This window comes from Columba livia, chromosome 1 (genome assembly GCF_036013475.1).
Source record: "Columba livia isolate bColLiv1 breed racing homer chromosome 1, bColLiv1.pat.W.v2, whole genome shotgun sequence".
NCBI classification, from domain to species: domain Eukaryota; kingdom Metazoa; phylum Chordata; class Aves; order Columbiformes; family Columbidae; genus Columba; species Columba livia.
In genome coordinates this window covers 204,373,963-204,401,047 of record NC_088602.1, presented here as the reverse complement: position 1 = coordinate 204,401,047, position 27,085 = coordinate 204,373,963, and the positions used below count along the sequence as shown (strand labels likewise).

General features: G+C 43.5%; 1 protein-coding gene and 1 long non-coding RNA gene across 8 annotated transcripts in view; one reads left to right on the top strand and one right to left on the bottom strand.

The window, feature by feature from the left end:
* BEND7 (BEN domain containing 7) overlaps positions 1 to 17,945 on the bottom strand; it is a 51,353-nt gene extending 33,408 nt beyond the window's left edge. For 2 of the 6 annotated variants that reach the window (XM_013369639.3, XM_065049272.1), the window contains exons 1-3: positions 17,221 to 17,556; positions 13,353 to 13,436; positions 1,450 to 1,749 (exon numbers count right to left, since the gene is read on the bottom strand). In XM_013369639.3, coding sequence (XP_013225093.1) covers positions 1,450 to 1,749; positions 13,353 to 13,436; positions 17,221 to 17,281 — 445 coding nt within the window. In that variant the 5' untranslated portion in view covers positions 17,282 to 17,556. Of the gene's footprint in view, positions 1 to 1,449; positions 1,750 to 13,352; positions 13,437 to 16,740; positions 16,902 to 17,220; positions 17,558 to 17,816 lie in introns of those variants that run through there. The other 4 variants (XM_065049271.1, XM_065049273.1, XM_065049275.1 and 1 more) reach the window with 4 other exon arrangements.
* Positions 17,946 to 18,336: 391 nt separating this feature from the next.
* LOC110364594 (uncharacterized) lies at positions 18,337 to 24,330 on the top strand. Of its 2 annotated transcripts, none has more exons than XR_002423478.2 (4): positions 18,337 to 20,272; positions 21,278 to 21,369; positions 22,765 to 22,918; positions 23,623 to 24,330. It is a non-coding gene; the product is annotated as an uncharacterized LOC110364594 (long non-coding RNA). The 2 variants fall into 2 exon arrangements; XR_002423476.2 differs by having other exon boundaries at positions 22,762 to 22,918.
* The last annotated feature ends 2,755 nt before the right edge of the window (positions 24,331 to 27,085 follow it).

Sequence of the window (27,085 nt, the reverse complement as noted above, 5' to 3'; positions counted from 1 at the left end):
ATCCTGCCAACATGTTTTAGCTCACATGCTGAATCAGGCCCCTGAGGGGGTAAAGATGCTGCCCCACCTACATTCTGGATCTGGGAACCAGGCACCAAAGTTGTGCAGGCTTGGGCACTTCTGGGCATGCAGAGAACCGTCCAAGCGACTCGCAGGGCAAAGCAGGAGATGGGGGATGAATTTTGGGTCCTTCAACATTCAGAAGGTTGTTATGGTGGAATTTTAAGAGCACAGTTTTAGACTTGGATGCTAAATCCCATCAAGTGTCTTCCCTTTCCCCCCTGAAGCTGCATCTTAGAAAAAAACCCCACAACTATTTCTTGAATTACAAAATTAACAAATGCAACATATTTCTCCAGGTCATCTGGTACCTCTGTGTGAATTACTGTCTGTACAGAGAAACAGTTAATCTGGTGAGACCTGGAGCTGTATATTTTTTTTAGCGCAGTGACAGTATTTCTTAAAGGACAGTACCGAGAATCATAATATTTTTTTGTTTGGTTGGTTGGCTGTTGGTTTTTTGTTTTAATCTGTTACAAGCTATGAGAACTTGTTTTCCTTTAGAGGAGGACACACAGCAGATGCTCCAACAGGGAAGTTCGAATATCTTCAGAATTGTCTTGAAATTGATAGTGTTTTCATACACAATCTCACAATTTTTTATTTTCCATAATTTAGAACTGAGATACATTTTTAATATATCCTCCCCTCTCAACTGAATATCAGAAGAAAAGCTTTTTGAATTGAATTTAGATCATTAAGGAAGGCCTTCAGCAATGTGGCAGTAAAACCTCAATTCTCTAGGACTTAAAACGACAAGAGAAAAGCATTGTAAGGGCTCACTGCCATCTACTTTAGGGCAGAATTATCTGCCAGTGCAAGATACCCCATGCTTTATTATGTACTTTTCATAGGTAGACTCCATAATCTCTTTTCCCCAATGGTTCAATTGGAATAAAAGCCTAAGGTTGTGATGGGACTTTGTACCTGAAGTTCAGCAGCCACTTATAAGGTGGATGCCGTCCCCTCATCAAAGTCAGTAGAATCCTGCTCCGCAAGTGCTGTCACAACAGCGCTACGTTACTCATTGCAAAGAGGAGTGGTAGAGGCTGACATTTAATTAGCTACGAATTTAATAACAATGGCTAAAGTTGTTTTAATAAGCACCGTATAGAAATTAAGCCTTGTAACAGCATTGAGTAATTCTGTCCTATCACCATGAATACATTTTAAAAGCTTAGACAGATGGCAGCAGAATGCACCGTGCCCACTTTCGCACCTTTTCAAAGTGATAACTATGTGCTCATTTTGTAGACTCTGAACTATAACTGATTTCAGTGCAGCGGTACAATAAATCATCACAACAAAGGCAGAAATTGAGTACAGTACAAGGAGAGAGAGAAAAAAATAAAGTATTATACTATTCTCAGTATCTAATGCAGATCATACCATTGGATGCCACGGTTCGCGTTTGATTTTGGAACGTTTTGGATCGAGTTCCGTATTGCCCTGAAAAATGGCTAGCTTGGGGTGATAATTCATTCCATGCCCCGCTCTGTGAAGGGTGAAGGCTCGCCTGGGACTCCGCAGGAGGATTCAGGCGCTGGGCCCAGGCTAAGTCTAAATCTTGGGGCTCCTCCTTCAGTTTTTCTCCTTCTTTGCCAACCCGTTGATAGATTCTTCCAGTGCTGTCATTCAGTAATCTTCTCATCCCTGTAATTTGTTTTTTAATTTCCCGGCTTTCATCTCCTAATGAAAACAGAGCCACAGTTATCACTGTACATTAGCAAAAAAAAAACGGTAATGGGTAGAGATTAGTGATTTTAGATGCCAATAAGAGCTGGAGCGCAAAAATAAATAAAGAAAGATGAAAAAGAAAAGGGATGGTTGGTGTGTACCAGGCTGCGCTTTAACACAGCGATGGTTGACATCTCATGGTTGAAAGACCCGCTGAACTTGGCTTTCTTGATGCCCTTTCTAAAGCTTCAATGAGTAAGATTATTTTTCTCCAGAAGGAAATCATAATAGCTAGAGCAGTTTGAAATAAATTCTCCTTTTAAGAGACTGATCCTATTCAGGTGTTGACATCAGTGGATATTTTCCCATGTAAAGCCTAAAGGATCAGACCTTTTGCATCAGTTTGTTATATGCTGAAAGATAGATCCTACAAATAAAAAAAACCAACACAAAAAACACCACACACACAGAGCAATTCTGCATCTGTTGATTTTAATGAACAGGATCAGTTCCTTAGCCTGCAGAATTTAATAATACTGGATTATACAGGAATAAATTAAAAAGCAGCTAATACGTGTGTAACTCTATAGAACCTAACTGCTGGATGTCTTAAAAATGTAGATTATGAAAACAAAATGAAAATATATACAAGAAAAATGTGGCTGTTCCAAATAAATTCAAGGCATTTAAATAATAACAATTACATACTTTAATACTCCTGGCACCATTTAAGTATTAATTTTACATATGAAACTGCTGATTGCACAATGAATATATATGTTTGGGGCAGATAGTAGCTATTTTGCTCGTTAAAGCATCCATTACAATTCACTAGTAATAATGAAGTGTTCATAGCCCCTTCTGAAATCAGAAGCTTCTGGTTTTTTTACTGGTAATGGAAAAATCAAGCATCCTAAGTAAATGGAATAATGAAGATCAAGAAACTGATGAATCAACTTTCCTTTATAGTGTACTTAATACAGCAATATTTGGAAGCCTCTACTCTATTTACGTTCTCACTTTCTGAAATAAACCTATTTTTGGAAAAGTGAGAGTGCAAAGGAAACTTCAGGAAAAACACATAAACAAACAATTCTCCGAAAAAACCCAAGATGCAACGCGCATCGGGTTCAACAAGGTGTGCTGATGCCAGGCACGTGAACACTTTTATCAACTCGACAGCGCTATTGTGTTGTCTGAACTTAGGCACAGGCTTAGACAGCTGGTTAAGCCAGACAGCTGAGAGAGCAGCAAGCCTCTCCCCAACACAAACCAAGCTCAAGGGGGGTAGGACATGCTGCAAGTACCCAGGGATGCACAGTACCGAAAAGAAAGGAGTTTTTGCTCCAGGAGGTGAATAAGCAGGAGGGGAGTGGAGCCGCACGATCCGCTCCAGCCTTGGCCTGGCACAGCGGTTCCCTGGGCCGGCGCCAGTTGGCTCCAGCCCACCCCGACCTGGCGAGGAGAGTGGGCGGTTTGCAAGAAATCCCCTAGTCCAAACTTAGAAAAAACATTTGCCAACCCCATACGGCGACATTCTACCACCACTTCCACTCCAGCTAGAGCAGCGAGAGAAGCCCTTTGCAAGGAAGTTCTGCTCGGTATTTATTTTGCCTGTAGATTTGTGCATGTGGGTGTAATTTAATTAACAAATCACAGCAGCAATTCCTTTAAAATGACTCTTCTTGGCCCCAGCCCAGCCAGGGGTTGACTGTTTGCGGTTCCCAACCTCAAGAGGCCGCAAAGTACCACTGGGCTCCAATTATCGAGATATCCAAACCCGTACACTCAAAGCTGTGTTTCTCCTGTATCTGCCTGCATCCAGGCTCTAAACGTACCCATGACCCCAGAACATGAAGCAATCCCTTACCCGCGTACTGTTTAGCACCACACCAGTTTTACGCTAGCAATTCGGATTGGTATTCAACAGCAAAATGTCTCTGAATATCAAAAAAAAAGCTTCCCCCCACCTCCTCCTGTCAGGCGTAGCGACTGCATGCTTGTCGGGTGACACATTGTTGGAAAGATTAAATTTCCCTTCCCCAATTACATAAAATATTAATATTAATTGAGCTTATTCAGTCTTGATCCTGGTCCCTTGTTCCTTCATACAGAGGCCTTTCTATGCAGTGACATGAGGATATTTACTTCCAAACAGAAAAAAAATCTATATTTATGTTACAGTAAACCCTGAACCTGCATCCTACATAAACATGTCTTTGCACTTGAGTAGCTCTCTACTTCAGACTGGGAGATTCACCCTTTGTGAACTTGTTTATCGGGGATTTTTTTTGGGGGGGGGGGTTTAGCGCAGGACTATTTGGGGTTTATCGTGTTTGTTTTGTTTGATGGTTTTGTTTTGGTTTGTTTTGTTTTTTCTTTTACAAAATATGTCTTCTGTTTTGTAAGAAAGGGCATGAAAAACATACAGGTATGCAGCTTGACTTAGTCTTCAGTGCAAGTTTACATCCCTCCTCTCCCAACTATGACTTTTTACAGCTTTTAATTTGGAACTGGCCAGTGACAGCAGCGTCCTTCCCGACACCAGTGGAGAGCAGCTGTTGTTACAGCGTCCGAATCCGCAGGAACAGCTACAACTTCTCCCTCCCTGGTTATCTCATTTGGCTATTAGCTCTAGAGCCCAAAGATAAGAGTTTTGTTACCGGCTATTCCACTGCTGATGATTTGCACACATAATAACCATGTAATTTAAAAATAAAACAAAACAAAAAGGGAGATGAGGCACTGAGAGAAAAGCAAACAGCTCAAACTACTCTATGGAAGAGCCAGCCTTCCTTTTTAAATGTATGGTATAACAAAGCACCTAAAAAAACCAGCTTATTACATAAAAATCTGTATTACCTATCTGTGAAAATGCTCCTGAGGTAGATGTTGAGGCCTGAGTTGTACATATTTCAGCCTCTCCCTGTACTCCGTACAGGTACTGGGGTCCCCAGCTCTCCCAAGGGGATGCTGCAGGTTTTGCCATTTGAATTCCCCACATAATCCCTTTGGTTTTATCTGAAACCAATGAATTTACTTGCAAAACACTAAAATACAAAACACAACTCAAAATAGGTAAGCATGGCAAACCATAGCCTTATTTAGGAACTTACTTGTAAAGATGATAATAGTCACAACAGAAAGGTATTAACAATTTTTTAAAAATGACTATTATAGTTGTTTCTATGACGGCCCCTTATATACAATCTATTTTATCCACATGGCCTGACTGTAATCTTATAAAACAAAAATAGGCAAAACAAAGCCCTTTCATAAATATTACTTCAAATATTCATAAAAACTAATTTCCCCAAAATTCATTTCAGTCCTTTTCCTTTCTGCAAGTGTACACAGCATAAAAACCTCCTGCTCTAAAAGCTGTAAAGGTCTAAAAATTTAAAACCACACAAATGTAAACCAGAACTGTCACAGTATCACAGTATCACAGTATGTTTGGGACTGGAAGGGACCTCAAAAGATCATCTAGTCCAATCCCCCTGCTGGAGCAGGAACACCCAGGTGAGGTCGCACAGGAACATGTCCAGGCGGGTTTGAATGTCTCCAGGGAAGGAGACTCCACAACCCCCCTGGGCAGCCTGTTCCAGTGTCTGTCACCCTCACTGAGAAGAAGTTTTTTCTCAAATTTAAGCGGAACCTCTTGTGTTCCAGCTTGATCCCATTACCCCTTGTCCTATCATTGTTTGCCACTGAGAAGAGCCTGGCTCCATCCTCGTGGCATTCACCCTTTATATATTTATAAACATTAATGAGGTCCCCCCTTAGTCTCCTCTTCTCCAAACTAAAGAGACCCAGCTCCCTCAGCCTTTCCTCACACAGGAGATGCTCCACTCCCTTAATCATCTTCGTTGCCCTATGCTGGACTCTCTCCAGCAGTTCCCTGTCCTTCTGGAACTGAGGAGCCCAGAACTGGACACAATACTCCAGATGTGGTCTCACCAGGGCGGAGTAGAGGGGAAGGAGGACCTCTCTCGATCTACTAGCCACCTCCCTTCTAATACACCCCAGGATGCCATTGGCCTTCCTGGCCACAAGGGCACAGTGATGGCTCATGGTCATCCTGTTGTCCACCAGGACCCCCAGGTCCCTTTCCCCTACACTGCTCTCTAATATGTAATTTCCCAACCTATACTGGAACCTGGGGTTGTTCCTGCTCAGATGCAGGACTCTACACTTGCCCTTGTTAAATTTCATTAGGTTATTCCCCGCCCAACTCTTCAGCCTGTCCAGGTCTCTGGATGGCAGCACAGCCTTCTGGTGTGTCAGCCACTCCTCCCAGCTTAGTGTCATCAGCAAACTTGCTGACAGTACACTCTATTCCCTCGTCTAAATCGTTAATGAATATATTGAATAATATTGGCCCCAGTACTGACCCCTGAGGCACTCCACTAGATACTGGCCTCCAACTAGACTCCGCACCATTGACTACCACTCTCTGGCTTCTCTCCTTAAGCCAGTTTGCAACCCACCTCACTAGGTCCTAGGATTAAGTAGTATCTACGTGCCAAGTGTGCAGCTGTCTGAAGCAACAGACCTGTAAACAACTCCTGTTAACAAAATATTATTGGTAATTCATTAATTCCATTCTTTGCCCCATATGCCTGACCATCTTTTCACTGCTGCGCTGATTAAACTTCATAGAAATAGAGCGCACCGCCTACAAACAAGTTAATGTGCTTTTCTGAATAATTTGTCAAATATTATCATAGTGCTACAAAAAATGATAAAATTATAAACGACCATACCCATTTGTTAAAATATTAATTTTATTCCAGTATTAGAGAACTGGTAAACACACCTGTAATTAATATACGTGCTTTAAAGAGTATAAATGAGGAAATAAAGGTTGGACAATTGTCCGTATTTGATGCTTTCTTCCTCTGACTTATACAAACAAAAAAACCATAGTGTCCTCTTGACCCAGTATTTTGCAATTAATTCCTTTATTTTAACATTGATCTTTCTCATATGTTTTGGGCAATATTCATGAGTAGCTGACTTTTTAAATACAGTTTGATTCTCTACGAATTAGTGTCTAATTTTATGTTGTGCTGTGTTTTGGCAGACAAAACTCCTACAGAAACCTTTCGTTTCTTGGCTCTGCAAACAGGGCTTTTTCCTCCACCAGGTTGCCTGCTGAAGGTATGTTGTACCTCACAGCTTTCCACTTCTGTGTCACACGAGGCTGAAATCGGTGGCTGAGCTTAGAAGCCATTGGGAGGGTAGGAACGGCAGCGACAGACAGCGAGACAGAACATGTGAGCTGCCAACACGAGCCTGGTTTGTGAGGAAACAAATCTCCACATGTGAGAAAAAGTGGAAGTCGAAGCATACGGCTCGAAAGCCCAATAAAAGAAGAATAAATAATTGCAAGGGGGTTATATTATCAGACATATTAAATGCTGGTTTATTAGACACCACTCAAATGTTGCCCTTTCTGGAAGAGGGTCAGAAAAACTCGGCTGCCGTGTTGGAAGGTTTTATAAGGGGTAATTTGGAGCAGCTCAAGGAATCAGGAGGCACATGTGTACACAGCACATGTCTGCTGAACTCACTGAAACACCTTTTTGAACGTTATGTGATATTCAAGTATTTCCTTAAAGGGTAGTTATCCCAGAAAGGAGCTAAGCATCCCTTCTTAGCAAAAGCTATACCCACATCAAACAGTAACTTTCAAAGCTCAAGATATTTTTGCCACTCTCATCTTGTATCGCAAGTGGCCCTAAACCAGAAAATTATGAAGGTCAGCATGGTGAAGACAGAGGAGCCATGTGCGTGATTCCTTATCAGATCAAAGGTTTCCTAAATCACATGGTGAGTTGTGACTGCTCTGTGGATTATTTGAATGGAGCATCTGTGTGGCTAAACTGATGCGGTAAGCACGCATTTCTCAAATAAGTGATCTCCGGTTTTCGCTGGCGCATAAGAAACTATATTGAACAAGTAACAGAGGCAACAACACGCTCTGCAAATTAAAAACCTAAACCCCAAGTCAGCAGGGAGAGCAGCGGTCACAGACAATGCCAGACGGTCACACAAGAAACATGAGTTATGAGCCGGGGACTTTGACTGCCCCGAGCTAACACAGAGGGACATTTAAGCGGACCTAGGTGAGGCATCTCAGCAGCACTCCAAAATGTCATTTAAAAGCACTTAATTATCCTCCCATCACCACGCAAAGCACTAAGATTATACCTGCAGGAAAACTGGATCGCCCTAAAATTAGCCTCTGTACTCCCAAACCAAGCATGGGAGTACACGGGTTGATAGACAACCCTGCCCATAAGACACAGAAATTGATAAGCATCACAGAGTCACAGAACTGCTGGGGTTGGAAGGGACCTCTGGAGATCATCCAGTCCAACCCACCTGCTAAAGCAGGTTCACCTAGAGTAGATTGCACAGGAATGTGTCCAGGTGGGTTTGACTGTCTCCAGAGAAGGAGACTCCACAACCTCTCTGGGCAGCCTGTTCCAGGGCTCTGGTATCTCAAAGGAAAGAAGTTTCTCCTCATGTTCAGATGGAACCTCCTGTGCTCCAGTCTGTGCCCATTGCCCCTCATCCTATCGTTTGGCACCACTGAAAAGAGTCTGGTCCATCCTCTTGACATCCACCCTGAGATATTTATAAACATTGATGAGATCCCCTCTCAGCTTCTGTTCTCTAGGCTGAAAAGACCCAGCTCTCTCAGTCTCTTCTCATAAGAAAGATCCTCCAAACCCCTCAGCATCTTCGTATTCTGCCACTGGACTCCCTCCATACTGAGGGGTGACCTCATTAATGTGTATAAATATATAAAGGGTGAGTGTCACGAGGATGGAGCCAGGTTCTTCTCGATGACAACCAACAGTAGGATGAGGGGTAATGGGTTCAAACTGCAACACAAGAGGTTCCACTTAAATTTCAGAAGAAACTTCTTCACAGTGTGGGTAACAGAGCCCTGGAACAGGCTGCCCAGGAGGGTTGTGGAGTCTCCTTCTCTGGAGACATTCAAACCCGCCTGGACACCTTCCTGTGTAACCTCATCTGGGTGTTCCTGCTCCAGCAGGGGGATTGGACTGGATGAGCTTTCGAGGTCCCTTCCAATCCCTGACATTCTGTGATTCTGCGATTCCTTGTCCTTAACGTGGGGAGCCCAGAACTGGACACACAACTCCAGATGTGGCCTCATCAGGGCAGAGCAGAGGGGGAGGAACAACCTCCTTTGACCTGCTAGTCACACTTTTCCTAATGCACCTCAGGTACTATTGGCCTTCTTGGCCACAAGGCCACACTGTTGACTCATGGCCAACCTGTTGTTGACCAGGACTCCCAAGTCCTTCTCTGCAGAGCTGCTTTCCAGCAGGTCCACCCCAACCTGTAGTGGTGCCTGGGGTTTTTCCTCCCCACAAACACGAATGTCAGCAGAGCACTTTTCAGCATCAAAACCAGGATCAGGCCCTGGGACCATCCCGGATTTGGGGTTCTTTATCTGAAGCTGGATCGGCCCAGGTGTGCAGGCCACGACCGCCACAAAATAACTTGTAAAGAGCTTGGTGAAACAGTTTCAAAACACTCAACAGGAGCAGATATAGAAGCACAAGGTAACACAGTTTCAGGCCACAGTGCAACAGCTAAATCACTCAGGAAAGTACAAGAGTGCAACTGTTCAATAAGTGTATATATTAATGGGGTCATAGAATTTTAAAAAATAATAATAGATATGTAACAACTTTCCCCAGTTCTTGGAAATACCCCAGGTCGAGATCATGCTTCAGCCCCAAAGGGAATTGCTTTATGAAGTTAGATCATTGGAGAACAAAGATATATATATAAAACCCCAATGTCATCCTAATTACAGAAGCTACTATTGCAACAATCAATATAAATCTATTAAAAGTAACAAGTAACCTCACAGACTTGTGTTAAGTCAACTTTTTCTCTGTGAATAAATTGCAAAGGATATAATTTCTGGGACAGAATAAATTCTCGAAATTAGTGAGTAACTTATGCATCGCTCCCCTGTTCCAAGAACACATTATTTATTTTCACCATGACATAGCAAAGTAATTAATCTGCTGCCTTCCATTTCAACAATGTGAAAAGCCGTAAATGCACAGACACCTGCATTACAGTACATTTCAGTTCCACTTTATATCAGTCATAAACATCTCTGTTTTGGACATCTCTTCAAAACAAATGCTCTAAGCACACTGTGCGCGGCATTCGATTTTATGAAACTATAAAAGTTCTTCACCGTTAATTACACAGACAAATGTCTCATCACACATTTGGTTACCAGGATAATATAATTAGTTTCCTACATTAACCTTTCAAACGTAGAGCCTGAATTTCAAGTTGAAAGCATTGTAAAAACACTCAGTCTGGAGGTATATTGTATTTCAGCTTTTTTTTAGTGATGATAATAAAATATTAAGGCTGGAAAAAAAACTCAAAAAAAACCAAAAAACAACAATGTGGTGTATGCAAGAGACACTTTTTTATAGACAAGTGAGGTTTAACCAGCGTTGTCCACCAGATCTGGATGTACAGTCCCCTCAAGGGTTTGTCCAAGTCTGGCCTAGAAGTCCTGGGAAAGAAGGTTTATGCTGATAACTGGTAAAAGTTGAAGTCGCGTCTGTCTTAAATCTTGTCCATACTCAAGGTTTAAGCACTTCACTTTGGGCTGCCTCCTCCTTTTCAGGTCGAGCAGTCTCTCTTGGTATCAGATAACTAAGCCCTTTCCTTCAGAACAAAAGACATGCCAGACCTCACCTACAAAACTCCATAGTGATATTTCCCCCCCCAAATTTTGCAAACTCCTCTGCTGCATCACACCAGTAACCTTCCTAAGCTTCCCAAGATCCATTTGAAAACCAGTTGGGCTTTATTTTATCACAACCAGAGGTCATGTCCAGTACCATGTTCATATAATTGTGCTGAAGCTTCCTCCAATTTGCAGCTTATGTTGACACAAAGCCTTGTTTTGCCCACCTGTGCTGCTGCAAAAAATACCATCCAGGTTCAACAGGTCTTTCCAGACATTTGATCCCTAATTCATCCGCACGTTAAACAAACTGGATTCTTCTGATTTACTCATCTACCCTAGAAGCTCCCCTCTTTGACAGTGCACCTCTTCATTTTGAGTTCATTGTTCTCAGCTGCATAAGCGAAACACAGACACATCCCAGTCCTGATAAAGCTCCGCTCGTTCATAAAATGGCATTAACATTTCACCTTTTCTGAAGGTAACAGTTTCAATGATGTGTTTCAGCATCCGCTCACATACTAAAAGCTGCTCCACACTAGAGGTTTCAACAGCTGAGCCCATGGATCAGTTAAAACACCTAAACTGGAGAACTTGACTCTAAACCAACAAGTTGAAGTGAACATCCTTCTGGGATGAATTTTAGCATAAAACAGTGAAAAAAATGAAGCAGTGATTATACCCTGAGACTCCTTATCAGTGGACAGAACACTAAGCTGGGGAATGTGTTGTGATCCTACCATCCCTGAAGCACAATGAAAAATTATTCCATGCAACACAAAATTTTTTACAGGAAAGCTGGAATGCCAAATGCCACTCATCCCAGATCCCTGAAGAAAGGTGGGAGCTCTGATTTAAAGTGCTTTCAGTTGAGTTCAGTCCCTGACACTTTTCCTACAACTCAGATCAGTGTCTTCGTCACCAGGAATCCGCACAGAAGTGGACACCAAAGTAACCTTTTGAAAATAAAGTGGAGGATGCTTTGTGAGCTCTGAGTAACATACTGAAGTGAATCAAACCCTCCAAGGGAAAAAGAAATGCATCGTCTACAAATCTTGCTTGGTCCTATGTCTTTCAGTCTTGTCAAAACCAACATGATTTTAGGAAACCTGAAAGCTGGACAATGTGAAGGAACAGCACCTTTTGCTTTCCACAGCAACAGAAGGTGGGCTCCCAGGACTCTGCGCTTCAGTGCCTGGTAAGGAAGAGCCTTGATACAGCTCATATTCTTAAAAGGTTACATTCAGATCGGCTCTTGAAATAGGTGAACTTCAGGCACTTAAATGCCAGAGCACATTCAGTCACAATGAAAAGCTGGGCATACTCAAAATCCACCCAAAACCAAACCCAAAGACAATACAGCCAACCCAAAAATCAAAATCAATTGGTCTGACTCAGGCAGGGGTGTCAAAGCACAGACTCCTGCATGTTCTCAGAATCACTCTGGCTTAAGCAAGCAGATGCTCAACTCCTGCCAAAGTTTTATATGACTTAGAGGTGGAAGAGAAAGCATTCAAAGTAAACCTCTGGTGGAGCTCAATCCATCAGGTTTATCAGACTTCACCAAAAGTGCTTACAGAACACGAAATCCAAACACAAAGCACAGCAGCCACCTTTGTTTTTCCCTGGAAATGGGTGTAGGGAAGAAATATTTGCTCAAGATCCTAATGGCGAGAAGCTGAGAAGGGATTTTAACGCAGCTCTCACCCCTGTGTAAATATTACAACCATCAGAAGATTCCACGCTGCCCAAGATATCCTCCTTTTCTCTCCCATTTGCTGCTGACCTCTAGAAGAGGACGTGGCACTAGGAATTAAGGGGACAAAGGTACTTTGCGTGCAGATTGACATCAGGTGCCGCTTCATGCACTCGGGACCCACGCTTCTTGCTGCTTCCAGGGGGCAACAGGCGCAGACTACAGAAATCTTAAACCACCCCACAAAAAGGTTTAGGCTGCTGGTGCAGTTCAGTAGAGGCAGACACCTCCATATTTCTCGCTACTTTTTTCAAACCCTAAGCAAGGTGTCCAAGAACTTGCTTTATACAGCAAGAGTCATTACTGTAGCTCAGAAACATGGCCCTCACTCCTCTGAATTTTGCCCAGCAAATTTCTGCCAAGAGGTGCAAGTACCCAGGTGAAGTCCTAAATGCAACAGGAGGGAGGTGGAAGCAGGAAAAGAAGCAGCACTCTGCTGCTGAAGAGTTATATGGGACAAAAAGCACACAGACAAGAAAGATAAAGGTTCACTGATAAACAGTCCCACCATGCTGCAGTATATATCATGCTGCAGACTCTATATTACTTCTCTGCTTTCTTTACACATTTTTAACTGTTGATTTAATTTAATTTTGCCATGGTAAGATTAGCAGGCAGGCTACAGAGGTGAAAGGACATTACATTAAGACAGCGCATTAATCCTCTATCCCACCCAAGGCAGAAGCAAAACCAAACAAATAGCGGCTTCCTGGAAATTGAATTTCTGTTATCCAGATGTCAAAGATGTAATACCCCTATTACACAAACTATTGCCAGTGAAGCATGCCAGCGAATGTGCAATGTAAATGGGGTGAGCACAGAGCTGCAAAACTGCAGAGTCAGCATCTGGCTCTCTGACTGAGTGATAATTAGCACTGTGTGTAGACACTAATAAACATTTATGTCTGAAATTACAACTTTTAGCAGTGTTAATAAAGGATATATTGGCAATTCGTAGGATAAAAGGGTCTTGAAAAGAACGTCATATTAAACAATGGCAGGCGTTTCCTGTGCTTGCACAGAGATGTTTTCCTCCCTAATTGCAAATGGCCACACTATATTGTTCGGAAATTAATCAACACAAGCACATACCTAAAAAAACTGGCTGTGTTTCTTTGGTCTCCCCATTAACATCATTGCTGCAGTCAGAGATCTTATATATCTCATGATGGTAATCTGGAATGAAAAACGATAAAAAAAATTAGAACTCAAGTGATCTGGAAAAAATGAACACTGAACACATTGCTACGGTTTTACTACATAATTTATCAATATATCTGTAGTTTATTTCATGTACATGAAATTAACCACAGAAAACGTGCTCTGTATCAGCACCTCTTAAAAAAACTTTGCTCACACAAGAGAGACTCAGCTCAAGTATTTCACAGGTTTTAAGGAACAGCTACGCCTGCCCTAAATTACGGTGTTCATTTTCACAGCAAATTATCCCACCAGATGCCAATTATCTGGCTTCTTGCTTTACAGATGGAAAGCTGATTTGTAATGAAAACTTTACCTTTCCAGAGACTAAGGGGAAACTTTCAAACTTGAACTCAATCAGAACATCAGCAGCGTACGTTAGGGCTGCATCGTTCCGCTGTACTGACTCATCTTGGTGTCACTGGCCTCCGAATTTTGCAGAAAGGAGGATCAGGGACACCTTAGGATGTTCACCTATAGAAATCAGCATCTGTGATGACCCTAAGAATAAACATTAGCATCTCTTATTCAGCGACATTACACGATTAAAAAAAAATTCAAATAAAAAAATTCACCATTGAATTTCTATTTCAAATAAAAGAATATTTTTTGCAAAGGTTTCTGCCGTAATCTCAGGCAGGTGTTAGTAAAACCAGAGCTTTGCTTACATGTGTGTACAGAGGGAACAGTAAGTTCAAGGAACAAAAAAATGTCTACGGGCAGCTCTCCTGGATGCTATTTCTGACTCTGCTACTGGCACACACTTTGTCCTTCGGCAAATCGCTCAAGACTGAACAATATATTCAGTGTCTAGAAACAGCCACCTCCCCACCTAACTCCTTAATGCCCTCCCAGTTTCCAACACTCTCAGCTACTCCCTCCATAAACTGTTTTTTGTGTTTACTCGCCTCACAAAAAGCGGGGTAGAGATTAATTCACGGAAAAGCACTTTCAGGGATTCACTTAAAAGGCAGAATAGAAACAGAAGGTGGCACAAGCTGCTCCTCCTCCCACGAGCAGCACACCTGCACCTCTGACAAAAAAGCCACAGGATCAGAAAGGTCTCCTGGAAGCCAAACTTTTTTATGTGCTGTTTATTTGTACAGCACGACTGTCTCGAGGGCACAAGAGGAGGAACAACCCAGTAAGTAAACTAGAATCAAGCCTGACACAGCGACGCAAAAGAAAGAAAAGGGGCTGGAAAGAAAATGAGAGGGAAAAAAAACCCACAACAGGGAGTTGGAGAGGTCAGCGATGAGATGCTACAAAAAGGGTTCATCTGCCTTCCAAGCACACCCAGCAAGTGAAATGGTGAAAGGTGAAGTTTGAGATACAAAGTTGAGGAAGCAAAGGCTTCTTTCACAAAGCTAAAACTATGGGATTTGTGCCGACTGCCTTCCGTGGTCATCAGACGTCCTGTTGAGGAGGGGAGTGATGGAGTGGCTTGGTGGGCACCAGGTGTCCAGCCAAGGTCAACCACACTCTGCATTTCCATCCTCCTAAGGGTGTCTGAGACCTGCTGGGAGTATGTGGAGACCATAAATTACATTACTTGCAGACTCACGGTCCTTAGATATATACATTACATGTGGTTTCTTCTCAAGGCACTTCCCTCTGTACCTTCTGATCTACAGCTGCTGCCTTAAAGTCACCACATTTCACCCCCAAGGCAGTTGGCTTTTAGTGCAGGAATGCATTTCCTCTTGATTACTGATCATCTCGATAAGGTGCTCTGAAGTTTTTTGGGGGACAGAACAAGCAATGTGGGCACACATCACTAACAGATGGTGTGTTACCAACAAATTGACACACTGCACACCTTTATCTTCACTTCCCTTCTTCTGCCTCAGATGCCAGGCACTGCAAAATCCATATCAATTTCACAACAGTAAACACTAAACTGTGACATTACGGAATGACTCCAAGCAAGAGGCAAAGGCCAATTACAAGAGACAACTATTTATACATAATTATCTTTCTAATCAACTGTGATAGAAGAAGAGTATGCCAGTGCAGACACACATGCAAAATGTGATTTTCATCTCCTCCGCTCTCAAAGTACAAAGATATCATTTTATCTCTAGGATGTGTTTTCAGTGTAGTTTTCTATTTGACTTTCCAGGTCCAAAAAGAGACCTCAGATAAAATAAGAATTACCAATAACGTTCCATCATAACTGAATTTACCTATTAAAACAAGGCTAAATAGATATTGCCTTATACAGTGAGGCGTACCTAAGCCTGTAAGAACGGCAACCGAGAACGTGCAGAACAGTCATCTATTTCTGATAGCACACATATTCTTTCTACAGCTCCACTAAGACAGAAATAAAACCAAGTCCTCAGTTGCAGTTTTGCTTTTCCACATGTTTCACTTTCACCCCCCCCAGGCTCCAGCCCAGTCCTGTAACAACTCTGCCTCCGAGCCAGGAGCATGTTCGATATCAAAACCCCACAAACCAAAGCTGTTCTGCACAAAAATCAAACCCCTCCATCGGTTTGCTAATCCATATAGACATGCAACATGTCTCAGACAAGTCTGACAAGTCACTGCCCCTCTAGTTTTTAAACAGGGAGTATGTGCAGGGAACCAGACCCCCCTATGACAATACAGTAGTCACTAATTTACTATTCCTACCAAAGGAGTTTATTTCCACCTCTAAATTTCTTCGCGTGGGACATGATTTTGCCAAGCGCCTGCAAAGACATCACCCTCCAGCCAGCGAGTCGTAACACTCGCACGTGTGTGTCCCCCATTTCCCGAGTGTGACATTACACCCAAGCAGTCACCTGCCTTGAACTTGGCATGCAGGACACACACGGCGCTTCATGGAGACATTCCCGGCCAACACTTGGAAACACAAAAGGAAAAGAGATCTCAAGTCAAATCCACCAGTGCAAAAAGATCTCATCGGCCAGAGAAGGGGTAATACACACAACAAAATAAATCCCTATGGCTGGGAAATCCACCTGTTAAAATGTCCAGTAGCGCCTGTGTCTTTTTTTCTAATTTAAAAAAAGCCCAACGACACGACTGAAACAGAGAGCTGTGCTTCTTCCCTGACATGAATCCAAATCTTTCTCCCCACGATCCCTTTCCAAATATCCTCTTTTCCAAAAGCAAACACACCCCGAACGAACAAGTTACACGCCAGCGGCTCTCCCCTGCCCACGGACAATTAATTAGCTGCGTGGATTTTTAATAAAGCAACCTCTATTCGGCTCTCCTTTGAAATACGCGGATGTACGCAGCCAAGGGGAGGAAAAAAATAAAAACCCACCCAAAACACAATAAATCCACAGGAGTTGAATACTAAGAAGGTCCGTTGCTGCTCAAGTGTCATTATTTTCTGCTCGCTTCCCCATTTTCCTTGTTTCTCCCCCCAACCCAAGGAGGATTTACCACGAAACACGACCCAACTTTATTTTGTGCAAGATCCGCCTGGAAAAAAAAAATAATATAACAGGTCCACCTTTCTAAAGGGGGGTGTGTGTGTGTGTCTGTTTTTGCAACAACATGAAACACACATTAAAAAAAAAAAAAAAGAGAGAGAAAAAGGGGGGGGATAAAAGAAATAAATAAAAGGCGTGCAATGGTTTCGGGGAGTTGAAGCGGAGGATTGCGGAGTTAAATAACAGAGCCGGGGAGGGAGAGGCGGCCGGGGGGAGCGGCAGCCCGGGCGTTTCGTAACCCCCCGATCCCCCCGGGGCAGAACTCGGGGCTGCCCCCGGCCAGGGAACAAAGCCCCCGCCGCCCTTACCTTCGTTGATCAGTTTAAAGCTTTGGGATTTCCTGCTTCTCTTCCTCTGGGTGAACTCCATGGTGCGGGCAGGAAGGAGCGGTGGCAGGACCAAGGTCCGTCTCTTTAATCAGCAAAAAAAACCCAACCAAAACCACGCGGGGGTTGGGGAGACGGCGGCTGAATAAAAGGATCCGGGACAAGTTGGCTCCCCCGTCACCTCCCGCCCTAAAGTTTGAGGGGAAAGCGGGGGATGCCCCGCGGGGGCGATGCCGCCCAGCGCCGCCGCCTTCCCCCCCGCGCCGGCTGCGCGGCCGCGGCCCCGGCGGCGAAGGGCGGCCCGCAATGGCTCGCCGCCGGCTCCGGGACCCCGGTGCCACCTGCTGGGGAAGGCGGCGCGCAGCCCGGCGGCGGTTCCGCCAAGCCCCGGCCGTAAGCCGCCACCCCGGGGCCGGCCCGTCGCCACCACGACACGCCGGGGGACGGGGCGGCCGGGCGGCGGTGATGGCGGGGGGGGGGGGGTTGGAGGGAGAGGGGCTGAGAGGGCAGCGCCATTTTGTGTCCCCCCTCCCGCCGCTTCCGCCCCCCGCCGCTCCCCGCACACCCCTCCCGCCCACCTCACGGGCACTCGGCGCTCCCCCTGCCGTGCCCCGCCGCCGACACACGTTCCCCTGCCCGCCCCCCAGGACGCCGCTGCAGCTCCCCGGGCGAGCAGGGGGGGTGCCCGGCCGTGAGGGAGCGGCGGCCTCTCAGCGCGGCCTTGCGCCGCCGCCGGGCGCTGGGGCCGCTCCGCTGCTTGCGGGCCCTGAGGGGCTGAGGGGACGAAACGCTTCGTGTTTGGCGGGAGCGGAGACGCTCCCCGAACCGAGGTCCGGCGGGGATGGGGTTGAACTTGGTGGCGTGGGCAAAGTGAGGTGAAACCCAGGAGCGGGGCTCGGCCGGTGCTAACAGCCGCTTGTGCCGGTGGTTTACAGTAATTACCACCCGCTTGCGCCGTGGACCGAGGCCCGGAGGAGCGCGCTGGGCTGAGGGATGCTGCGCTTCCACCGTATCAGCCGAACGTGGATCGCTTTAGCAAGAGGAGAAGAGTCTCAGTCTTCCAGATGAATGAGATTTTAGCACGTCTGGCAGCCCCTCTCATGGTCCCCTCGGCCGCACAGGTGGCCCAGACACATCTGACATTAGCGCTGCGATTTATTCACCGCTCCACGCCTTCGGCCGGACTTCCAGTTCACTTAACTGCGCTAAGTCTGTTCCTGGCGTAGCGTTTGTCTTACTTAGTCAAGAGTGCTTTTGCCTACATTAGTTTGTGGTGTGTAAGGAGCCATGGCAAGATAATAGTTTCTTACATGGTGTACCTTTTTTATTTCTTTTACAGTCAAGAGTGCTTTTGCCTGTAGAGGAAGGACCCAGGATTTTACAGTTATGACTACAGATAACTGCAAACACAGCTCCAGATCGTCATCTTGTGTTTTAAGCGTAGTCAGGCTTTGTTATGACAAGGAGAGGAGTATGTGATACTTGCGTACGCCTACTCGAACAGATGCAGATGCACATTTTTCCCTTGGCCTCGTCAGGGTACCCAGGAGAATCCCATTGGCTCCAGTGATATTGACTGACCCTCTCGCATGGAATAAGGAAATAAAATTAGTAAGGGGAAAGCAAATTGAATATTGACCATGGCAATTTGTATCCTAACTGTGAGCACAGACAAAGTCAGACCCGAATTCTCTTGTGCAAGGTGCTGTCCAAACAATACACAGACAATATACCCGGTTCCAGAAAAGCAAAATCAGGAAATAGGCTTAATGGTGAAGCAATATCAGAAAAAATGGTGAAGCAAAATCAGGAAATAGGCTTAATGGGGAAGCAATATCAGAAAATATGTTTAATGGTAAAATTTATTAGACTCTGGAAAATTAAATTCATGAGGGAGGTTATGGAAACCTCACAGATTGGGTAAGGGTGTAATTTTCTATTAAATTGCTAAGTGGAAAATCCCAGAGGCAATCAATATGCTACTTCTGGAATTTTCCTAAACTTCACTATAAGACTTTGTGAAAGGAAACTGGGCTAACGTACTATTTAAAATCCTGCATTATATATTTTTGGGAGGATGCTGAAGCAGCAAAGGTAGATGGATGTCATATGCTGCTTGCGAAGTTGTGTGGGTCCAATTAATCGCTGGTGCAGCGCAGTGAAGCCAAATCTGAGAGGCAGCAGCAGTGTGTCTAAATTTTGTGTACAAGAAAGTATTTTCACTTCTTTTTTTCTTCCCCATCCCAAACCAGTTTGCTGATTCCTGTCTGCAAGCTTTATTTTACAAGACTTGGACTGTTGCTGAAACTGCTGTGTTTGACTCCCATCCTTCCTGGGACAATAGGAGAATTTTTATAAAGCATAAGGCCTTCATTTACTGTTCAACTCACATGATAGGCTTTATCCTGCATTTACCAAAGGAATGTGCTACAAAAGTAAAAAAAGTATTTTCTGTTTTCCTCTGTTGCTCAATTTTGTGAAACATATTGGAGTATAATTTATGAAAAAATAATGGCAGTGTTTTCTCAACTGCTGTCTTTCTCCTTTCAGTTCTTCCTTCTCTGTGTTGGATTTTTTTTTTTGCTTAAAGGGACAGTCATGATTCAAAATCACATTTCAGTCTGGATGCTGCACACTGCAGTTTTAAGTAACATTTTATGGGAGTTAACACATCCCCTTTTTCATTAGTATGTCTCACTTTGCTTCTTGTGAATTAAAGAGATTCACTCTTTTCTACATGCAGAATGAGCCTGATCCTGCAAACACACCTAATTATGGTTATCCAAAGGAGTAAATATGTACATTTTCATTTAAGAAAGTATTAGCCAGTTTGGATACCTGGGCCGTGATCCTCTCGTCTGCATAGAAGTGAATTAGAAACTAGGACAAGGTGACTTTAGGTCAAAGTCTTCACACAACACGGAGGAGGATCCCATAGCTGAAACCCCAAGCTTTCCATCTTTTATACCGCTGAAGTTTCTCAGCCACGACTTAGGAAAAAACTACTCCAAGAACAAAAAAACTCCCGTGTACAGTAAGTCATGAGGCTGTTCTGGGGAGTTTTGGGGTGGGTTATCCTACATCTGCTCCTTTGTGACTGGCCACCACGGCGTTATTGGAGCTGGAGAAACCCTGAGATGAAAGTCGTCTTTATTCCCTTAGAATGGTGCCTTGTGTCACCCCAGTCGCCGGCTGCGGCAGCCAAGTCACTTGGGAAGAAGCGCTCCGGCTCCCAGGCGCAATCAGCTTTTAATTTCATCTTGCATTTCAGTTCCTGTCTCAATATCGGATTGTTATTATTACATATCAAGTACCCATAGTTCCTTTTGTGGTTTTTTTTTCTGGTGAAAATATGGAGAATTCAGAGCATTTTGTATATATTCATGCATAGTCGCTAAGTATTTCCTCTATCAAACCATTTATAATATGTTTTTCAAAACACCATGAAATTAGCCCACCAAGTAAGGGCTTTATCTTACAACATATTCCAGGTCAATGTGATTATCCCCAACTATTTCCTAGTTACCATTTTATTATGCCACAAATTACTTTCAAAATATCCCCTCCCCCTTTTATCTGATGGTAATTTTCCCAACAATTTTCTGGTTGTGTAAATGCCCTTTTTTCATTTCAGATGCTAGATCATGAGCTAACCAATTAAATATAAATAATCTAGTAACACTTCAGTATTAACAGCAGCAGTTCTCTTCACGTCAGGATGTCCCAAACTTTATCTTTGCTTCCAGTCTCGCAGTTGTGTCCTATTAATTACAATATTTTGATTACTATTCAGAAAGGATGGTGTCGGTCAAAGAAGACTGAAGAATTCTAGAGCTGAGGAGAATGATATGGGTGTACTAAGAGCTCCTTCAGCTTTTCAGTTGGAAAAGTTATACTGGAAAAGGGTTTTACAAAGTTGATGATTTGATCTAAGGCTTTAAGTGTAATGTCAAGGAATCCATGCGAGGCCGGGTGAAGCGGGACCAGCTGCGGACTGTCATATTATTAATGATAACGCTGTGATTTTTTCTCATCTCAGAGCCTGGAAAAGTTCAGCGTGGTGTTAAGAAGCAGGAGAAGGGTGAAGAAGTAAATCAGAGATCAGGAGCTGCGCAGGTGACAGGTTAACAGGTTAGCTCTTTTCGTTAATTATGTGTAATGAATGTTGTTGAGGATTTTATAAACTGTGGTAATGATTTTCCCTTGCAGGCTTCCAGGGATGTTTTTGTGGTAATACAAAATATGTAGGCAGTGCTTTTTCCCAGCTCCCAACTTGACAATGGGTCTTGTTGATTCTGTCCTGTCTTGCCACAAACCGTCCTTTGCAGGGGGTTTCATGTTGGTGTATCCAAGGATTGGGGAATTTCTGGATGTCTGAAGCTAGGAGTGGAGTTTAACTGGTTTTCTGAGCCCTCTTAACTTCTTATTTCGGTTCCTCCACTTGACGCTTTCTTATGCCTCCATCCTGACTCTCTTTTCACTTGGAACACTATTTTGAAACGGCTTCTTGTCCATTCTGCTGCTTGTTAATCTTCCTCATATAAATTTAAAAGGAAAAGCTACAGGACAGACCAATGTTTTCATCTGTTTGCAAGCTCAGGGAGACCAAAACATTCCAGAACTGTTTCAACAATGAAGAATATAACTGAATCTGTATACAAAGTGTTCTTTGTGTGTGTTGTTACAAACCCTCTGTATATTTCTGTATCGGAATGCAAACCGCATTTCGACTGTAAGGCCGGGCTTTTCCTCCTCTCTGTCATTTTATGTGCAGCTTGGACTAAGACTGCAAGGGAGGGCAGATCAGGCTAAGAGTCAAAGTTTGATGGTCATCCATTCTGATTAAATACTTGTAGGATAATTGGATATTAAGATATTAACTCTTCCCTAGGACAAACCAGTTTTTTGATTTGAATTCTGGGAGGAGTGAGTGGAGAGACCGGGGTGTATGAGCAATGGATGTGGTTGGAGGATAAATAAGAAAAGGCCTCAACAATACTTTTCTGAAAGCTAATGTGGAAGAGTAAAAACCAGTCTGCCCACATATGTGCACATCCTGTGCTTCTCTGCAATGTGGAGAAATCACAAGCTCCACAAATTTGGCCCCTGCCTCCCGCTTACAACCCAAGATGCTTTGAGGGAACTGAGTGCAATGTGACTGGGGCTTGTTATTTTGCCTCGAACTTTGGGTTGTGTGCTACATAAAGAGTAACAGTGCTTAGAAATCTTAAGTCTGGAGGTGTCTTTACATCATTACCACCTCCATCTAAAGACATGAAGTGTAAAGCCAGGCTGGCACTCTAGGAAGGGCATGTTTGAGCTTTGGGTAATTCAGGAGTGGATGTTAGTCGTGGCAGCCTGAGCACAGCACGGGTAAGTGGTCCCATTCCTGCTGAATGCTACAGGCACGAACTGCAGCAAGCTCAGCTCAGGGTCCAGCAGCCCAGTGAAAGCCCTGGTAGGACAAGTTCAAAGATGGTTACGCTCCTAATCACACCAACATTTTTGTGCCATCCGTCGCAGCAGCTGGCGGCAGATGTAAGAGTGCAGCCACGGCAAGAGTCAGGAGCTACGGATGGAAAGTGAATGCAGAATCAGCTGCAGAACAATAGCATTTAGCAATGTTCGACAGCTCCTCGATGCTGCGGGATGAAGCCGACCAGACAACAGCCATCCTGCTGTAAGTCCTGACTGAGACTGATGTGGGGACATTAGGCTGTGCCTCCCCAGCCCAGCCTTCTCGCCATTTCCAGCTTGCAATCTGTGTCTCCATTCTGCCTTGATCCTCTGCCGTTTCTCCTGCCACACATTAGTAAATGCACTTGCACTAAAATCAACGGGAGTTTGAAAACTAAAAGTAATGTGTGCTTTGGTATGCTACTAATCCACTTATTTGGATCCTCTTAGTGCTCCTCTGGGCTGCCCTGATCCTCTCTATCAGCCCACCCAGCTGCTCTGATCTGCTCTCTAAACTTCTGCCGTGGCTATATTAGCATCCCTGTCAACTTGCAGGGCTGCTGCCTCGATACCTTCAATCCCCTCTCCCAATAAGAGTCTCTCTACTAAATTATAATCCTTGTAGCTCAGAATACTGATGCAAGCTAAAATAAATTCATGAAAAGTTGCTGTGGCTCCTACTAAGATGTTCTATTTCCCTAAATGTTTTCAAACAGTACTTACATTTCAGGCTGGAGAAATAGCTTAAGACACATTCATAACCACCTGCCTGCTTTTCAGTTCTAAAAAAATGAAATTTCATTGCAAGATACAATGTGGTTCGGAATCTACTCACACATGCACTTTTTAAAGGCAGATTATGTGAATTTAATATCTGTGTCAGGCTGGAGACTGACAACACTCGAAAATGATGCTTTTATTCCGCAGGAAGACACATGCAGCAGCATTTTCAATAATGTGCCCCTCTGTGGATTTACCCTCAGAGATGTGGAGATATCGAAGACTCCATCACCCATTCAATCCATGACCTCTCTGCTGAGGCAGCTGATGCACCTGAATGGGTATTTTCTCAGAGATGAACACATACTGAAGGGGTCAAAATGACAACAAAGAAGTATCATCATTTAATAACAACTTCAGGAGATTTCTTGTCTGGGTTGAATGGAAGCTAATGAACTCAGAAGTGCAAGATGCTCAACCATTTATCTTCTGTATGCTTAAAAATAGAAGAAAAACAGATGTATTTATGAGCTTTTCTACCATCCAATGAGATCTATTTGGCACTGGGAGACGGGGAGTCTGTTATGTTTATTCACTTATAATTTGAATACAGCTAAAATGTCTCAAAAATGATGGTTGTGAAGTATGGACCTTGCTTTGGGGGAGGTTGAGGAGAGAGGCAATTGTATGGATCTTAAACTCAATGCACAGAATTCGAGAAACCAGTCTGCACTTGCAGGGATTAGTCCTGTTACTTCATCTTTCCCAGAAAGAGTTTGCTGCTTGCATATCTGTATTGCTGACTGATGCTGGGAGTAAATATGTTCTCTGCTTAACATGGTTTGCCCTGTACTGTTGAAGTGCTACAAAGAACATCTACAGAAATATCAACAACATAAAAAAAGCATGATCATTTTCCTGCTAGGTGTTTTCAATTCTTTAACAGTCACAAATGGCCACTGCTGTCAAAAAAGCACGGTCTCCCTAGCGACACCTCGGGACTGATTCATTCAGGGCTCTGCTGACACAGTGCTGTAAGCTGAGTTATCAATATTGTTTCCTGAAACAACACATTTTCCTCCGATACCTCCTGTACCAGCCAGTTTGACAATAATTAGCTGTTCTTAAATGTAAAGCTTTTCAGAAGCAACAATACATTTTTACACCACCTCAGTTTTACAGATCATAAAGCTGCTGGGATAGGAATTGACCTCAGCATCCTTTAGGAAACCTAAACAATTCACCTAAATATTCCTTGATCAAAACCAGAGGATAGTTATCATTCAAACAGTTATTTCAAGCATTTTTTCTAAAAGCCACACTAACCTTACTAACCAGTAAAATCTGTATGGATGTCGCTACTTTCCAAAGTATTTTAACAGTGCACTACAATGGTCTGTCCCGGCAGACAGGAACTACAGGGGTTGACGTACCACAAGAACTAATTGGGCAATGCTTTAAAAAGGCAAAACAAACCAAATTAAAATGCAACCCGTGTCTTTTACCCCTAACAATGCATGGATGTAATACACTTTTGAAGACTTATGTTTGTTAGAAATGCTGGGAAGTTTTTTTCTGCCGTTGCCTCGCCTGGAGCTTTTCTTGTCTTTTCCAGTGGCTTTTGGACACCCGTGGTAGAGCGCTGGCCCCCACTTCTTCCTTGATCTTTCCTCTGTGCTACTGTTTCTGCAGTTCTGAAAGGTAAATAAGAAATAGCAAGCCCAGTGACTGGCTTAAATTCACTAAATTAAGGGGACGGGCACATCCCAAATGAAAGAATTGTGGGGAAGTGCAGTTTGCAAACCTTCGCAGAAGCGCTAAGAACCTGCTTAGAAAAAAATTGTCATGCACGCGGATGTGACAAGCCAGAGATACCTGGAAACAAAGTAAATGTGGAGGCAAAGAAAGGGCAACTGGATGAGTTCATCCCTCCCAAAAAGTTAAGGATTACTTTAATAAATAAAGAAAAGAGCAAGACTGGATGTGGAGCTCCCTTTGCCAGAAGTAGACATATTTAATCGTGGTGTAAAGGCAATTTTATCAAATGTCTTTTTTTTTATAGTATTTTGAAAAAGAATAAGAGGAACCATGTACTTATCTGAAAAAGGTTTCCAAGAGTGATCTGTGCCATGCGTTACGTGAAATGAGTTCTTCTGCAATCTCGGTCAGCTGTAAGGCATCAGTTCTGCCTCCTGTGCGTAAGTGAAGGCACTGGCTGAGCTGGGATTTTCCGCTGGTTTCCTATCAAATAGAAAAGTGAAACTGGATAGTCATAAAGTATTGAATACAACCTGAAAAAAACTAAACATAAACCAAATACAACAACAGAGTGCAGCCATAATCATGCTGATCAGTTTTACACTTTGGCAAATAGATGACGTCTGGGTTGTTTTGAGTGAAATGGCATATTTCTGAGCTGCCTTCAATAATCTTCCTGTAAGTTGACAGTTGTCTTGCAGCAGATAAAGCTGAGCAATCACTTAATCATCAATAAATTTGAATGAAACACCTCATGTATGTTTTAAGCTTGTATTTCTATTACTTACAAGTCTCTTACGAATGTTCCAAGATTTGGAGTAACTTGTAGATTTCCCTTTTCAGTCTTGATTTTATAGGGAAAGTTGTGAAGTGAATTACTTCAAAGCAGCTTTGCGGTTAACTCTGTGGGGTTGTTCCAGAGGTCTGCGGAAACCTGGATCTAGGAAAAACATGGGTAATGCTATTGCTTCCAGACCCCAGCTCAGTTGCAGTGAACTCTCGAGACTCTGCAAGTGGTTTTGGGAAAGCTTAACAGCCTGGCTAGAGCCCTGGCAGCAAATATAACATTTATTAATCACATGTGAGACAGAATAGGCAACTATCATGGTATCAAACAAGCAATATTGCCCTGAAAAGCAAAACAGAAGCAGTAGAAAACAGTCAAGCTAAGGATTTATAGCCACGATCTAATTGAGTCTAATGAGTGGAGTAACACCATATATAATGATACTTTGAAATACAGCTTGGAAAAGCACACATTTTGTGTATTAAAAATATCTTATGCACTGATGCCATCAAAAACATCATTGCATGGATGAGGGGACAGCACAGGGAAGGAATTGTCCATTTTCATAATGCATTGCTAAGCAGTTTCCATAGTCTAAGGGCTCCTTGGAGCAGGGGAGACTTGGAGAAATCCTCCTGTGGTGCACAGGAGCTGTTTCCACAGCATGGTCCAAGGAGCAGAGCTCAAAGCGTGATCTGTCATGTGCACCATGAGTTTGTCCGGCAAGAGATGCTCCAGATCTGCTCCCTACAACCAAGTAGCCTGTGTGAATGGAAACAAAGGATGAGAGATCCATCACGAAGCAGGCAGGGACTGTAAGGAATTTCCAACGTTGATATACCCTGGGGAAGATGTTGCGAGAAACAGAGAAGCTTTGAGCAGAGTCCAGCCGAGACCTGACCCAACCATCTCGACAATTCAGGTTCTTCAGAAAATGTTGCCCCGAGCACAAGGCAAAGAAGGTTCAGATTTGCCATCCTGGAAATCAGAGAGCAAGCTGGAGTGGATCTCCTCATAAGTCATCAGTGCAAGAAAAAGAACGTACCACAACTTATTATACATCAGAAGATTTTCTGATCTCTTCAAAAAGAGAAATATCGAGAAGATGGATGACACCAAATATTT